The sequence below is a fragment of the Nomia melanderi genome, chromosome 3 (assembly GCF_051020985.1).
Source record: "Nomia melanderi isolate GNS246 chromosome 3, iyNomMela1, whole genome shotgun sequence".
NCBI lineage: Eukaryota > Metazoa > Arthropoda > Insecta > Hymenoptera > Halictidae > Nomia > Nomia melanderi.
In genome coordinates this window covers 2,955,467-2,972,463 of record NC_135001.1, presented here as the reverse complement: position 1 = coordinate 2,972,463, position 16,997 = coordinate 2,955,467, and the positions used below count along the sequence as shown (strand labels likewise).

At 42.3% G+C, this 16,997-nt stretch overlaps 1 protein-coding gene across 50 annotated transcripts in view; it reads right to left on the bottom strand.

Moving 5' to 3' along the window:
• LOC116434039 (uncharacterized) overlaps positions 1-16,997 on the bottom strand; it is a 117,219-nt gene that overhangs the window by 94,619 nt on the left and 5,603 nt on the right. For 46 of the 50 annotated variants that reach the window (XR_012998255.1, XR_012998256.1, XR_012998257.1 and 43 more), the window contains exon 6: positions 15,028-15,168. Coding sequence is in view for 47 of the 50 variants with exons in the window: in XM_076366074.1 (XP_076222189.1) it covers positions 15,028-15,168 (141 nt within the window). In the remaining 3 variants the exon portion in view is untranslated. Of the gene's footprint in view, positions 1-15,027; positions 15,169-15,337; positions 16,917-16,997 lie in introns of those variants that run through there. The other 4 variants (XM_076366105.1, XM_076366085.1, XM_031992765.2 and 1 more) reach the window with 2 other exon arrangements.

Genomic DNA, 16,997 nt, shown 5'->3' with positions numbered 1-16,997 from the left:
TCCAAAAATGAATTGCTTTTTATTAGTTTCCTCCATTTTTACACCCGTGTGATACTTTATTAATTCAACCCAACGTAAAAAATGCCTCCTTGTATAGTTTCACCCAGCACATGAAACATGAATGTCGAAAATTCGTAAACGAGAGTTAAACACGCGTCTCTGAAAAAGAACTCTATATGCTTCACCCAAACGATAAAAGGAAAACGAACGCCCGAACATTATATTCGTTTCTTTTTTAATTTCAACTCGATCGAACTTGGTTACGCATTACAATTAATGATTCAAGCTTAAATTCGTGGCAAACCATGAGCCAGCATGCAGTACAATGTCAGACGTGTTTGCGTGTCGACGGTCGGTGCATCATCAAAACTATATTTCGTTCCAATGATCCGCTAAATGAAACTACCAGCTCTCGATTCGGTGAGACTTCGTCGCATATACGAGCGTCATGGTTCATAAACAGAATTAGTACACAGAAATTGAAGCTGGTATCGCGTAGTACAATGGAGATAAAAACTAAAATTCCAACAGGACTCGTGGACTGAATAAAAGTGTATGATCGGAAATTAAATAGACAACAAAACTATACAATTATGTACATCAGTGATTTTGTTATTATTTTCCTTTTAGAGTATAATTATGAAATTAAAAACGGATTACCTGGATCTTCGATCTCTTTCCGAACCAGTTTCAAAAGAGAACAACGTGAATCGCAAGAACAATGGAGAAACTCGTTAGAACGGGGACTAAGAGTAATTTTGAAAAATTAATCGAGCTCGCGAAAATGAGAGATGGTTGTTCGTATACGATGGGAACAAACGTTATCCTCTAATCGAAAATTAAACGATCATAGAAAGGAAAAGGATGAAAAGAATAGATTCGCGACTTTGTTTTTGATAGTGATAAAACGAACGTGCCTGGACAGTTATGATCTACGATGTCCGGTTGCTCCTTGGACGATCCAAGCGCAGGTCCTGTGCTGTGATCTTCGTGTAGTTGCGGTTCGGAGACGCTAAAAACCAAACCCGCAGCTTTTCCAACCCTTCCAAGGCGACGTGACCTAAGAAAACCGCTTCGATATTTGTGACTGCGCTTCGTCAGGACAATGCTGCGCTAATTAGAATTTGCCTCAAGTGATTTAATAATAGCGATCGATTTAACTAAATACCAACGGAACGCGTGAGGAAATACAAGATCATCGCGCAGTTACAGAAACATCGATTTGCACGAATAAAACGTTTATATGTACAGAATTTTCATGTCGGGTCTACGTTCGGTAGATACTTAAGCTCGAAAGCTTTTATATTTTGAAACGAAAGTGAGACATACGGAACGGAAAATTGACTAATAACGGCGACGACTGATTGCAAAGAACACTGAATATCGAAGTCGTGATTTTCAGAAGCGTGTCTGTACGCCAATCAACGTTTATTCTGAATCATGGAACGTTAAAGAAATTTGCAAACACGATGATCGGTTTCTTGCGAGACAATTGTTCCTGATGTGCGATTGTGCCTGAAATGCGGGATATTGGAAGGGGTTCGTAGAATGATAAAAGACAAGGTTTTTTTGATAAAATTCGATTTATTGTTCTTCTTCGTATGCTCCACTCCAATGGACGACAGCTGGAACGTTCGACCGAGGCGACAACTTCCATCAACGACCAATCCATATACGTTCGAGCGTAAAGAATTCGAGAAACCGATTTGAAATCTCTTTGTTAGGGCTATTGCGAAGTAATTAGGGGAGTTTATCGACACGTACACGATATACCTCCAAATTTTTTCAGGAAAACGACTTGATTATACCTCTTTCACGAGTAAACACAAGTGCATCGGACATTCTGATGAGAATGACTCCCACGGCTCGCGGGTAAGCGCATTTGAAAGAGAATATTTCCTTAATTACACGAAGTAAATTAAACCGGAGAATGAACAGTTACTTTTCAAATGAATGTTACCCGCGATCCGGTAAATGCCTCGGAGAACCCTTAATAAAAGAAACTGAAGTGAGTGAACATTTACTGGAACACATGCCTGGTTGTCTTTTTGCAACAAACGATCGTTTATTTCTTAACAATGCTTTGAACCGTAACTCTCTTATAGGATTGTTTTACAAACAGTCAACGATTTTTGCGCCGATTATTCTCGAGAGAAATTACGTGTAGCTTGGTACAATTTTGAATTTTGGACTTATACAATGCTCATTTCACGCGTGATGCTAAGATTCGAATACAAAAAATAATGAGGAAAAAAAAGACAATTTTGAAACATTCTCATTCGTGAAACCTCTACAGAAAGATATTCGCTGTTCGTCGAACTACAGAATTCGCATTTTGACTTCGACGCATTTCAAATTTACCGCCTAAATGTTCGATGCTCCGCATGCTCCGACAAGATGGCCGCGCGACCGGCGACGCAAGCCAATATGTATTCTACCTTCGCTCGACCGAAACCGTGTACAATTCAATACTGATTTAACCGCGTTACATGCCCCAACAAAATCGCGAAAGGGAAAAACAACCGACTGTAATAAAAGACAAGCTCTCGTACGCTACTTTCTAACTTTCTAAGCTCCGAGGACTCTACTTTTCCCGTGGAACCCGTAATAATCGCAATAAAAGTTTCCCCTGAGATGTGCCCGTATCTCTAAAAATGTTTAATACACGGTGGACGAGCGAAGGAATAAATATTCATGAGAATCGATCAACAAATTCCACATTTTAATTAGAAAAATGGAACACGCGGTAACTTGGCGTCGCGGCGCGGTTTTCTCTCCTTTTCCGGTCAGCGGCTCTCGCGGTACGAAGTAGGGGCAAGTACACGAGGACAAAGAGAGAAAGAGAGAAATACGCGGCTACGGAGTATCGATCACTCCTGCGTACACCGGCTCTCTCTCGAGTGTCCTGAGAGCTGCAGCTGCGACCTGGAAAACCTTTCTCGGATGTAAGGCGCCAAGTGATGACCGGTCAGCTTCTGGTGCCTCCTCATGATGTCCAGCCGTTTGAAACGCCGGCAGCATGTCCTGCAGACGAACTGCTTCTCTACTCCGCACTCATACCTCTGGTGTCTCGCCAAAGTGTACCGGACGGCGTAATGCCGGCCGCATCGCGAGCAACAATAGCCAAGAATCGATTCTGAAACACCGTGGCCCTCACCACAATCACGCGCTAACACTCGTACTGGCCTGGGAATTATAGAGGATATGGGGATAGGCTTTACGCCTGTGCTGACATAGAAAGAGGATAGAACATCTGTCTGTCCCTGTTTTTCTTTCGTCTTGTTTTGCGTGTCCTGTCAGGAAGTTTTGGAAAAAAGCTAGGCGTTGGCCGCTCCGATAATGATCGCTGCGCAGCAAACATTACTGGAGGGACAACGATTGCAGCGGGTTTGAATGTTGGAGATGATTTTTGGAGAGAAGAGGGGAAAGAGGTCAGGTTTTCCTTGCTATCTTAATAGCCGCCGAGAAAAATCCATATCTCTTGTCTACAATGCGCTCAGACGAAGAGCTTATCGGACAACATTGCCGCGGAACCTCTGGAAGAGCTTCTCCATTCTACTCGCGGTTGTAGTACCGTACTTAGCGCGGTTCGCATACGATATTGTCCATGAATAGAGTGATCAAGATTCAAGATGACTGCAATCTTTCTGCGAAACCCGCAACGAGAAATTGCGTCAAACGAAAGGTTGAGGATTTTAGAGGATCCTAGAAAATTTCACAATGGATCTATGTTAAGAGACTAAATCCATTGAGAAGTTTTCAGTAATCCTCAGTGCATCCATGGATAATATCGTACATTTAAAGAACTATGATTATCTATGAATTTGATATTCGAGAATCATAGGAATGAAGCTCTCTATACTAGTATCGTCATCATCCTCATGAGAGATCGTGGTCGATGAAGGAACAATCCTCGGTCTTCCATCACCCGGCGCCATAGAGTAAGGAAGATGCGAATTGAACAAACATCGATCTCGCAATTTCCATTTCTCCATTTTTCGGGAAGAATTAAGTTGAACACCTGCTTCGAAAACCATCGACATCGTTTCATTCATTCGGAGTCACATTCACACCGTTTTCTCGAGAATCCCGTCACCGTTGAAAGAGAATCACCACGTTGGACTGAAATTTTGCTTGACCATGGCCGAACAGAAGAAACGAAACCACAGAGCGTGGGTCTTAACGTCCTTTTACGAATACGTAGATCGCTTTCCCGCGATACGATCGCAGTGTTCGTGAGATACTTGGTCGTACGAGAAAACCGATGCAATAAGAGGCAACGGGGGGATGCATCGGTGATCGAAAGAAAACCAAAAAACGAAGGGGGAAGAACGAAAACTAAAGTACTGGGAAACAAATAATGTCCTACACCTTGGGTCGGGGACGTAAAAACGACGTGTGGAATACTCTTGTTAAATAAAGAATAATGTTGAACCAGTATCACAGAAAACGAAAAATACATGTTTAAACAGTGTATCAAGAAAAATCTTATAAATACAAAAAATTCCAGATAAAAATGATTGTTTCTTCTTGCTTGAAGTCTTAAGGCACAAGGACTTCGATTTTTAATAAGAATTTGGACGATTCAGTAAATCGTACCAACAAATGTGGAATATCTGCGAACAATCATTTTTATTTTATTTCTATATTAAGTATTAAACAATTCAAGGCATCTCGCGTGCCGATACAACACGCAAGATAATATACTTACGCTCAAAACCTTTTTACCTGTTACCATTTTTTAATGCGTCACAATAGAAACGAACACCACACCAACTATTCTTCGTGCACTGAATATCATTCTTCGAAAACTCAAAACGAAGTATTCGAGAATGTCACTTGTTTCAAGTTTCTTCTTTCCTTCAGATTGAAGCGTAGCTTTGCTTGAGAATTTATAAGAACTTTGTGCTCTCAAAGACGAAAACGTCAAAAAGACGTATCGCGCTCAATTACCAGCAGCGACAAGCAGAAAGTGTGTTAGAACATTTGAGAAGAAACGAATTCGTTCTCGAAATGTAACAATGTAAACTTATCACGAGAACTAATAACGAAAGAGACATAACATTGCTTAATTTTTATAAAAATTGAATTTTTATCAAAGATTGTTAGAATCACTGAAAATGAAATCGATTACAGAATGCATTCTGTAGTTAAGAACTTAAAATTATAAGACATACGCGTATGGACAGTGCTTACAAGGACAATAAACATGTCCCAAAATGCCACTGACAGTATAATCGGTCAACACATTAGTCAACAGTAACAAACAAATAATTGATGATGTAAAAATGCAAAATAGAAGAATTTCAAAAATGGGTCCTGCAATTATCAGATACAACAATAAAAGTCTTAATACATAGGGGAAAAAATTGTAAAATAGTATCACATGAGCAATAAATACGTCTTAATCTAAATTTTAACCTAATAATAGAAAGATTTACCAATACTGTACCATTTCGACATTATCATCGCATTAATAACACGATGAATCCCACGTCGTATCTTCGTAACTCTTCTCGTTCAAATGCAACGCTCGAAGTCCGAAAAATAGGAGCATCGATTGCAATTTTTTCGTTCAGGTCCGAAATTATAATTGAAAGGTATCAAATTCGATATCTTTCATGCAATTCAAACCATACAAACCATTATTCATTACTGCCATTCGTTCAATTTATCATGAGTAACAACTAAAAAATTCGAAAGAGAAAGTTGACATCGAAACTTCGAAAAATTCGAAATATCGTTCAATTTTCTTCGGATTTGTTCACCCAGATTCATTTTGAACGAAAAAGAATGTAAGCAGAAACGAACTACAAGGTCTTCCGTCTTCGTTATTCACGGATCCTGTCTTCTTTCTTCTTTCTTCCGCGATTGTCAAAAATGGTCATCACACTCATCGATAATATCGGTATAAAGGGAACAAAGAACGGCTTCAAAAGGCAGGCTCGAAATATGAATAAACCCGCGTTAAATCGCACAGATCTTTGTTCGCAGGTACCGATAATTACACAAAGCTCGCGATCACGGTTCGCTCGACATTTAAACGATTCCTCGAGGATAATTTCTAAGACACGAAGAACAAGTCACGAAACAACTTGTCTCCTCGTGACAAGATACCGCGTCTCGGAATTTCTTAAACGGGAGCGAAGATAAACGAACAGGCGAAGTCAACAGTTTAATCGGCTTTGGAAAAAATCCAAAGAAAGTGTGCCTTACGTAACTGAAAAATATTGAAGTGGTGACGCAACACGAATACTCGCTCAAACGAACGAAAATCCAAATACATCCGAATCACATCTCAATTCCCATTCGCCCGATGTAACAGTCGAATCTTAATCGATTGCAAAGAGAAGCGTCGTTTTACTATCGATTCGAGGGTCACATAAGCCTCTTACCATGGACTATATTGTCCACTCGGCACGAGACATCGACAAGCTTCGTTTGCAACGATCTCGATAGAAGATCTCTATTCACGCGCGTGCATCCGAATACCATGTATACCAATTAACCATATACAATGGAAAAAAAAAGTTCAGAAAAGTACAAATGACAGGAAATTGCGAAATATCACGAATCGTTAAACGACACGTGTTCACGTAAGGTCAACGGTACGTTGTTAATTTTACCTTCTTACCAGTTTTACCGTTATTACCAATTCATTTTACCATATTACCATTTTACCATTTTACCTTTACCTCTTTACCATACCACCATCTTCGTCCAGGGATTTCCCGATCTCTTCTTCCAACGTCTCTTCTATCATTCAGTCATCTTTCAACGGCGAACGGGTCTAAACGAACCGAGCCAAAACGGCCGATTCGTCTGGACTAAAAAGGTTCACCGTAAAACACGAAGATCGATCTCGACGCGGGAAATTCGAAAGAAAAGAAAGTATAAACCGTGACCGTTCGAAAAATTCGATGGAAAACGCGCGTACTCGCAGCAAAACGGCTGACGAGAACGAGAAATGACTACCGCGTTGTTCCGGTCAACGCACAAAAATGGCGCGCTGCTCGGTGTTCTCTCTTCTCTCTTCTCTTATGGCCATGGAACTCGAGCCGGAACAGCGACCACGATCGGGAAATCGCTCGATCGCGATCCTCCGGGCTCGTCGTCCGAATTCGTTCGTTATTCTTCTTCAGACTCTTCATGAATCGTGGCCTAAACACTTGGAAGGTGAAAACGGTGTGACAAAAAAAAGAATACGTACAGAAACTTTCGTGAAGATATGAACATGGCATGGTACAAACAACGAGAATCGAAATGCGGAAATAGTACAATACCATGAGCAAAATATTAACAATAAATGTTATGTTATCTTCATACGCAATGGTAGAAATATAGACGATCATGGTACATATATAAATATGTCGAAATATATCGATGTAGAAAAGAAGTGTGATAAAAATAGGTGCGTGTGTCTCTCTCGGTATATATATGTATACAAAAACGTATATACATATATGCCATAAATCCATTTATACATACACACATGTGTGCATGTGGCACGTATAAATTATTCACTTCTCTACCATTCGTCTTTTTCTTTTCATTTTCGTTTTTTGGAAGAAAAAACAATTATGAAAAACAAAAACACGCACTCGTTCCACGGAATTCCGTCGATATACGTATACCCGGTGTACAGGCGTGTACCGGATGCTCACCCGCGTGCGCACCGTATACAAGCCCGCACGAGTACACGTACGGGACACGTGTGAAACAGCGTCGTATACATGTATATATAAGATCGGGTTAATCAAATATTTGATGTTTATATGCGTTACGAACAAAGAAGCGAGTTATGTACACATGGGTTAGTTTAAAAAAAAAATATATATATATAAATATTTGGAACGTGTGCAAGCGCGTACGCCTCGTACTCGTAAGGAGAAGAAGAGAATATATATAACGTATTTAATTCATGAATTGAATTGTTGATCTATATATATATATATTAGAAACAAAAGTGGAATAGGTAAATCATGTATGTAAAAATACGTGTCTTCGCAGAACGAGCACCATCACCATATGTGTATGTAATATGTATGTATATGTATGTTTATATATGATATATACATATATATGATATATATATATACACACACACACACACACACATATCAATGTAAATATATATATATATGCGTGTATAAATGGTGTGTGAAAGACTACCCTATAAAGATAATGAAGAAAACACGTTGACTGTTTTCTCTCAGGCAGAACACGCAAAAAGAAGGGTAGTAGTGGTAGTAGAAGTAGTAATAGTAGTAATAGTAGTAATAGTAGTAGTAGTAGTAGTAGTAAATAGTAAGTAGTATTTGTTGTTCAATCCGCGAGTTACCGTGACGAGAACGCACCGCGCTCGCTCACCTCCGCAGAGTTAAAGAGTCGTAAAATTACACTACCGAAGGAAGCGTGGCATGCAAGACGAATTACGCAAAAAATGGCACAACGCAATGGATTAAAAACTATCGAGTGTACGCATACACGGATGGACAAAGAAAAAGTATGTTGATATATCACACATTGTATTATATATATATTGATATGTATATATATATATATATATATATATATATATATATATATATATTGATATGTATATATATATATATACACATAAACTCTATATATATAGATATATAGATTGATTAGATTTTTGTCTTCTGTTTTTTGGCACACGTAGAAAAGGTTTCACCAGCGCGCGTGACACACGAGTGTTAACGTTCGCATTGATTTGCGAGTGGCCGATGTGTGTCATGCGCGCCGCGACTACCAGAAATTGATACACGTGTTTTTTTTGTCTCGACAGGTAGCACACATTTCTATCTTGGTGAACACCTCAACCCAACGAACAAATTTGATAAGGACACCATTGGAAGAGGGTGAAGGGACCGTGAATTGGCGAGAGACTCGAAACAAGAGAGAATACACGAATAATTCGAGAAACTGCAAAAAGAAAATGTTATTAACATGACCAAACCCAAAATTTTTTGTCCAATGATATTGGTAACCGGGTGGTTCGCGGACGTACGACCAACCGCCGCGCTGGACTGTCAGGCACGATAGAAGCATCCGTTTCGAGAGTACATGGGCCGTGTGTGAAGGCAGAGGAAAATGAACAGGTAAAAATACAGGCATACAGAATGAGAATGTGTAATAATTCCGGAGCGTTTCCGCCGTGCAACGAAAGATCGCGGCATACCCTCATGAGACCTTACTCGTAAAAAATGTGTATCGAGAAAGAAAATAAAAATAAGTAAACAGAGGAAGAAACTCGCTGGCAGCGCGGAGGTTGGCTTTACGTCGTGATTCTCTTTGTCTCTGTCTCTACCATTCCCTTTTCCGTCTCACCCTCCACCGCGTGTATATGTGTGTATGCAAATGGATCACTCAAAGGGAACTTTTCAACACTTCTCTCTCAACAAAAAAAACACGTACACGACTACAATGGGTGGTTCCTTTCTTTTTTTTTCCTTTTTGATTTTCTATTTTTTTCTTTCTTTTTTGTTGCCATTAAGGATACGAGGGTTGCCCTCCGGCTGTGTTGGGGTGGTAGAGACGAACGCGGGGCCACCGAGGATGCCCGAAGGACAGAGGTTACTGCAGGCTGTGTTCTCGAAGCCGAACCGGAAGCCCTCCGGGTAACCGTCGACGGCCGGCGGCCGCCTTTACCTTTTCCACCGGTTCGTATTCTTTTGTTTTTCCACAACGACATTTAACAGGAGAGAATCCTCTACGTACTGCAAATAACGTGGCGCAACGCCGGCTTTAGTTTCTCGATTACCCACCGGGACGGAACGCGGATTTCTTTCCCGGTTCTCACGGGAAAATGCATTATGTGCGCGAGGTTGGAGAAACCCGTGGAGAGCGCGGGATTCGAGAAAACCTAGGATAAAAACGGACTCGCGGTTTTTCCTTCGTATTACGAGAGAGCGTACAGGTATAATGAATTTGCAAGGAGACGGGCTGCGTGCTATTCTGATCTCGACTTTTTTTTCTGTCGGAACCCGTAAATAAATAAATTGAAAAAAAAAGGTAAGGTAGATTCGTCGACATGTTTCGTGCTGCAATGGATTTGGCTTTCCTACGATTTACCGGTTTGCGCCGTCGTCGCGAAGTTTTTCCGTGAAAAACTTATAATTCTGTGAAATTGAGAGTTTATCTAACTGAAAATCATGGAATCTCTCTGGCTGAAGCGAGAGGATTGGTAAACAATTATAACACCGTACACGATTTTCTGATTAACACAGTATTATATAAGAGGTTGAGATATCATAGTAGAAGCTTGGCTTGCAAATGTTAGTACTTTCACGATGTTATTTTCCGATCTATGTACCAAACAGTACTACGTTCCTGTAGTTTGTCACGGCGTCCTACTTCTAATAACTTCCGCCTTTCTTTTAGATTTCGAGTTGAAAAGATCTGAACCATTCGTCCGTGCGAAAGATGGATTTCAATTTCGGATGATTCTGTTCCATTACTTTCTTCTCTTGGGCAACGATGAATACGCGTAATACATTTGTCTGATCTTTTAATCGTGAATCTCATTTCTAAACAGCTTCGTCCGGCGCAAACCAGAATCGACATCAAATTCGGCGATCGATCAACGACCCGAGGCGGCACAAAACGTGTCGAAACGTACACCAACCAGAGTTGTATAGTAAGAATTCACGTACCGCGTGAAAGAAAACATTCTCCTCTTGTCCAAAATTTTCAATGAAACCGCTCGAACAATCGATTCAAGGTAACAAGTCTCTGACGGTGAAAACAACGACCATCCCCATCAATGCGAGCACTTGGTACAAATGTTCCACTATGTTCCTGATCTCGGGGAACTTCCCGTCTCGCTTCCTGCTTTCGAGAAGAGCTTCTTTCCTTGCTCACAATAATGCACAAATAATTCATGTCTGCAGTGTATACGGCACAGAAAAGGAAACGCAAAAGAAATGGAAACTTGACACGATACCGTAACATAACGCGACGATAGCGAGGATCATTACGAAATCTCGAGTGTGACAGGACTAGCATTGACAGAGAGGTCGCTCCTCTCTCTCCGATATTACCTTATATCTCCCGCGTTGGATCACCCGTTTTCGGGCGATCGTTGGTCCTAAAAATCTCTCTATTCTCAAAAAGAAAAAAGAAACGAAACACCGTTTGCGATTTAACTTTCCCCCGCCCCTATCCTAAATTCTTTTCAAAAACGTCCCTACAAAGGTCTCTCTAGGCGTTCTCTTTCCTCAGTCTCCATCCCTCTCTGTTCCTCATGTTTCCTACACACGCACTCCATTTGTTTTCACAAATGAGCGCCGAAAGCTATCGCACCGTTTCTATCGAAGTTTCGCGGCTCAGGTTGCATCTGCCAACGACAGCTGCTTGGTTACGCTAGCAGATGCACCGGATCCGAGAAGGCGACAGCTGTTGCTCGCCACCTCTCTCCTCCCTTTTTCTCGTTTCGTCCTCTTTCCTCGTACCGAGAAGCTTTGTTCGCTAAACTATCCTCTGCGAGACGCTCGATTATTCTAATTAACCGCGCCTAATGAGATCGAAGCGATCGCGGTGTCGCGTTGAAAATCGTCGCGCGGTTGATACTTCGTATCGAGCGAGTTCAACGACCCAACGATTATAGACGTTATTGTACAGCGCGAATAACTGGGTCGACGGTTTCGAAATCGTCGCCTCACCTGCAAACGAACACGCGGATGACCTTAACAGCAGGTCTACGGGTCGGACGTATCGTTCTTTGACAACGGTGCCTGATGAACCATTCTTGGACGCGTTTCTCCGTGGAACGTCGCGTAAAAGCATCGGAGAGCACGGGCCCATCTCTCTCTCTACCGTCGCAATTATACTTCTGTCGGGACGCTCTATCGAGCTCAAGGCCGACGAGTTTCCGTGGGAACGGACTCGCAACCGAATCGCTCGCTCGTGCGAGAGAGAGAAGACACAAACGGACACAGAAGAATAACACACAAGTATACACGCGCGCGCGCGCGCGCGGGTCCGCCGATAACCTCTGGTGTCGTAGCAACGATGGAAATAATCTACTTCGGAAATTCTAATACACGATTCCGACCAACAACGTTTTCTCCGCGTCTCGCGCGACTAGGCGTAATCGTGTCGCGATATGAATTATGCAAAGCCGCTTGCGTCTTGCATCTTCCCCTTTGATTCTATTTCTCTTTTACCTCGCTATTCTTTCGCGTTCGTACTCGTGAATAGTACTTTTCCTGTTTTCTCTCTGTTTCTGTAAAATCGATACGATACGATACGATACGATACGATACGATACGATACGATACGATGACGCGTTTCATCCGAGCGATCCGATCAATACGCAAGCGCACGTGTGCGTCGTCGCGATCCAATTTCTCGAAAGAACGGCATCCAAAGTGGAAGGAAAAACTAGGACGCGACAGCCGGTCGCAGCCGGTCGGCTCGCCCGCTCGCTCTCGTTCGCCACGCTGACTCGCGCCGTTATATCCTTTTCTCAAGCTCTCGCGTTACTCCGACTTAAATTTCTCATAGCAACAGCGCGATCGTAATGTGCCCCGGCGCTTCTGAACGCTTCTAGACACTTCCCGCGGCTTCCAGGCTCTAACGTTCGACTTATACACTCAATTATGCGCTTCCGTAACCCTTTGCACTCGGTAAATACTCTGAGAATGAAGACGAACGAAATTTTATTCAGTATTCAAAGGATAATGTACAAATGACGATCGAAAGTTTAAAATTTCTGTTTCTCTTTTTGTTTCGGAAGATTACTTTTTCTTTTAATACTGCTCGTACATATGGTAACGCTCGAAGCAATTGATCCTGCACAAGGCAACACCACAGTACTCGCACATAAAACATGTATCCTTGCGTTTCCCGTGCGCCTTACAGACTCGACACGGTCTCTGCGGGTATCGTTTGCCGCCATAAATTTGAATTTTTTTTAGCCTGTGCTGCATGAAGTTCATGGACAGCCTTTGTGGTGGATCCGCACGGAGCACACGTCTCGTAGCACCTAATTGTTCAACGGATTCATTTGCGTCTGGTTCATTATTACGAATCACGGGTTTGTATTTTTCGTAGTGTTCCCCGAATCAATCAATTCTAACCGACAAATCATACTATGCGTATTTCTGAGACTCAATCTAAGTGCAAAGGGTTAACGTCCCGATTCAATCAAAAGCAAACTCGAATACTGCTGGGAAGAGAGGACACCATCGAGAGACCTGACCCTATCGACGAATCGTCTGTGACACTGTTCCGTAATTCGAGCAATTCTCTACTAAACCATTGCAACAATTGCTTCCCGTCATTCCCGATAAACGAAAATTAACACGCAAAACTACGAGATGCGTCCGAAGTGTCGCGACAAAATCTCGAACGTTTACTTTTCGTTCTTTCACGTACGGATCTCTAATTCGAATCGGCATTAGCGTGGCTCTCTCCGTTTCTCGTATATACGATATCTTTCTCTCGCTCTCGCTCTCTCTCTCCATCTGTTATAATTCCGAAGTATTTGTCAATGAGACGACGCGGAATAAAAGATAAAAAGAAAAAGGATACTATTCTTCGATAAGCAGGTAAATAGTCTATGGGAGCCGCGATTTAAACAACGCGTGAGATGCATGTCTGTCTCGTGTTTCCTTTGGTTGGCGGTCGTCGTCGACGGCGGAGCAACTCGTCCGTCCGCGCGGTCGACTTTTTCCTTGCAGAGGAGAGAGAGGTCGCGATATCGCGTCCCGAGGCCAACGATAAAGACCAGCCACGATGGAGCACAGACGGGGAGGAAAAACGCGAGAGTGTGACCGATATCTTCGGGCGACAACGGGCGACGATAACGAGATAACGGGTGGGGAAAACGCGACAACGAGAAACTCGGAGAGCGAAAAAAAGGAGGGGGGCAGCCAATTTCGCGCTAGCGCGGGTTCCTCGTGGTCTGAGTCTTTCTTTCGTCGACCTCGCGGCCCGGTACCGCGGATACAAACAGAAAACGGAAAAAAAAGTTAAAGAGGAAAACGTGTAAAGAATAAATAAGGAACTCAGATGAACGGAAAAACTACATGCCCTATGTATAATATATATATATACATATATGTATATGTATATATTCATAGAATATGTGAAAAGCTCTTTCAGAGACCGTGCTACTCTTGAACGTACCGGCATCTAGGTTGAACCACGTTATTCGACAGTGAAAGAAAAAAAAATTTAAGTCCTGTCGCGCCTGCGCAATGGGCACTTCTCACTTCACGGCTTGCAAGAGATATGATATTCCCTTTACGTTTCAATGCTTTTTTTATCTGCTAGGAAAACCGATTACAGAAATGTGTCATTGTGATTAAGAAGCCGCTTTTTTCTCTTTTTGTTTCCGTTCCTCGGACGTATAGTGCCTTATTTAGCCGTTTGAAATCCGTATTTCTGCTTCTTAATACGACAACATTCCACGTATGTCAGACTTCTTTTTGTATAGCTTTTCGAGAACGAAATTTTTTTTAGTAACACTTCACCAACCTCCTGCGAATTAGAACGTTAGAATTTTGGTTATATTGAATTGCATTAACGTCTACGTCCATTTGATAACAAAATGAATGTGTAATAAATGGCACACAATGTAGTCTACTTTATAAAATAGATGAGCATAACTTATGTTGCCCTCGAGGCGTTTTACTGGATCAGATCAAGTAATCTTCATGATTTGTCTATTTCAGCCGTCCCACTTGTGGACTTAGAAACCCTGGATCAATGGGCTACTTCGATTGAAAGTGATCAAATGTTTCCATTATCAGGATTCACTTTATGGGAATAGAAGTTCTCAAAACGTATGCTGATCAAGGCGTCTACTCTTTAAAATTTCGTTTTTCTTTCCTTGAGGCACGTTGAAAGACATTTACAAGCTCGCAGTGGGCGGGTAAAGTGTTAAGAGTGTCTCGGATGTCTTGCGTGCGTTCGCTCAGGTGAGCCGGAATAAATGTCGAGTGCCTATTGTTACGGCGTGCAGGAACTGATGAAGAATGGTGTGGGTGAGCCTACCTTGAGAGTCGCGGTGGGCCTGGGCGGCCTCCTGGGCTGCCAGGAAAACTTCGTCTGTCGGTCCTGTAGCTCCTGCCACCGAGCCCACGACACCTCCCGCGTTATTTCGATCCCTAATAACGTGCCACGCGCTCATACCTGCTAATGAAACAAAAAAAACAAACCGTACTCGTAACACCTTTCTGTGCCGGGACCAAGAGAACAAGGATAACTAAGAAAACACGGATAAACAAATCCGGCCGCGCAACAGACATGGATCGAAGCAGTGAATCCAAAAAAGTCATTATATTCGTTTTGGAATAAGGGTTGATAAATACTTTATTCGCAATTAAAATCCTCATCGGTAACGGATGAACAAAAATACCTTTCGTGTCCTCGGACAATTCGAACGGAGAAGTAGTGAAATACAGGGTGTTATCGTCGCGATCGGAAGTGTTACATTTATCATTGTTCTTGTTACTGGTTCTTCTCATTTTTTTGTTTTTTTCAATTTTTTTTTGCTTACAGAAACGACGAGACCTGACATTATTATAATAAGGTACACAGTCCTTCGATTCAACCCCGTAGGTTATTCTTCGTGGTGGAATATTTTTTTTTCTTTTTGGCAGATAAACACGGAACATCCTTACATTCCTATTTGTTTTCGCAGCCGTACATACACGGATCGTTTACACGCATACAAACATACGTCGAACACTTTTACATGCCATGAATGCATCGCCTAAATTCGATCGGTCCTACTGGTTAAACACTTAGAACGGAGAGATTAATACTGATAAGTTGTCACTTTTGTACACCGCTGTGAATCATGAAACGTTTGTGAACTCCGCCGCGGTCGCGGAGAAGTTCGATGCGAATGGTGAACGACACGGCTTGTCCGGAGAGCACGAGTAATACAGACGGGACACCTGTGTAGAGCGTATCACTCTTTCAGCCGTACACAGAATGCAAGCACATATAGACTCCATGTATTCAACGAGGACTTACTTATAAATATACTTTACGCCGCTAAGTTTGCGGCGCTAAGCTTCGAGAACTGAACTTCGAACCCTGTTTACATCGGAACGCGCAGTACAAAAAACTGCCCATTAGAAAACGAGAGAAAAAAACAGAAGAAAGGAAATCATTAAAAAATTCCGATAGAACTCAGGTTCGACAGAACCTGCGATAAAGCTGTTGCTAAGGTACGCTTCACGCCAAAGTTGCTTACCAATTTCCAACGATTGGCGCAAAACTATCGCGGAATCAGAAAAGAATAAATGCTATCAGCGATCATCATTGATCGTGATACCCGTATTAAATGTAAATTAATTGGGAAAAATCGCTCACCACTCGACGGGGAAACTAGCGAAACGTTTAAGTACGCAAGTTTGAAAAAGAGAAACGATACAGCTGAACAGAAGTTGTTTTTCTCTTTGCACGTTCATTTTGGTTTCGTTAAATTGATTAATGGGCATTTTCTCGCCGGCGGGTCTCGAAACACTGAACATCGTTTGCGCAAACTACTTTCAGGAGAGCGTGCACACACTAAGCCTGCCTAGGCTGGATCAGGTTACTAGGCTGTTGTCTCCATCTCCTCCTGCTGACGTTCAACTTTTTCAAATAGAACTGCAGGGTCGAGCGATTAATGCCATACATCTCTGATGCCTGTGTGGTGCTAACCCCCTGCTGCAATATTGCCTCCAGGGACATTTTAACCGAGTCTAAACTATACTTTCTGCCATGTTTGTTCTCCAGCGATTTAAGCAACGCGCCTACGTCAGCGTCTGGGCGTGGCCGCCTCGTATTCGGCCCTTTTTTACATTCGAGGAAATGGGACGCCCAGACGGCACCACCGCCACCACCACCCCAATTCCCTCTCGACCGAGACCGCGCTCCCGCCCCCCCACCTGCAACGAGGAAACCCAAACTAGTGTCGGCCGATCATCGCACGACCCGTTTTAACACTTAATAAACAAATAAACGATCAC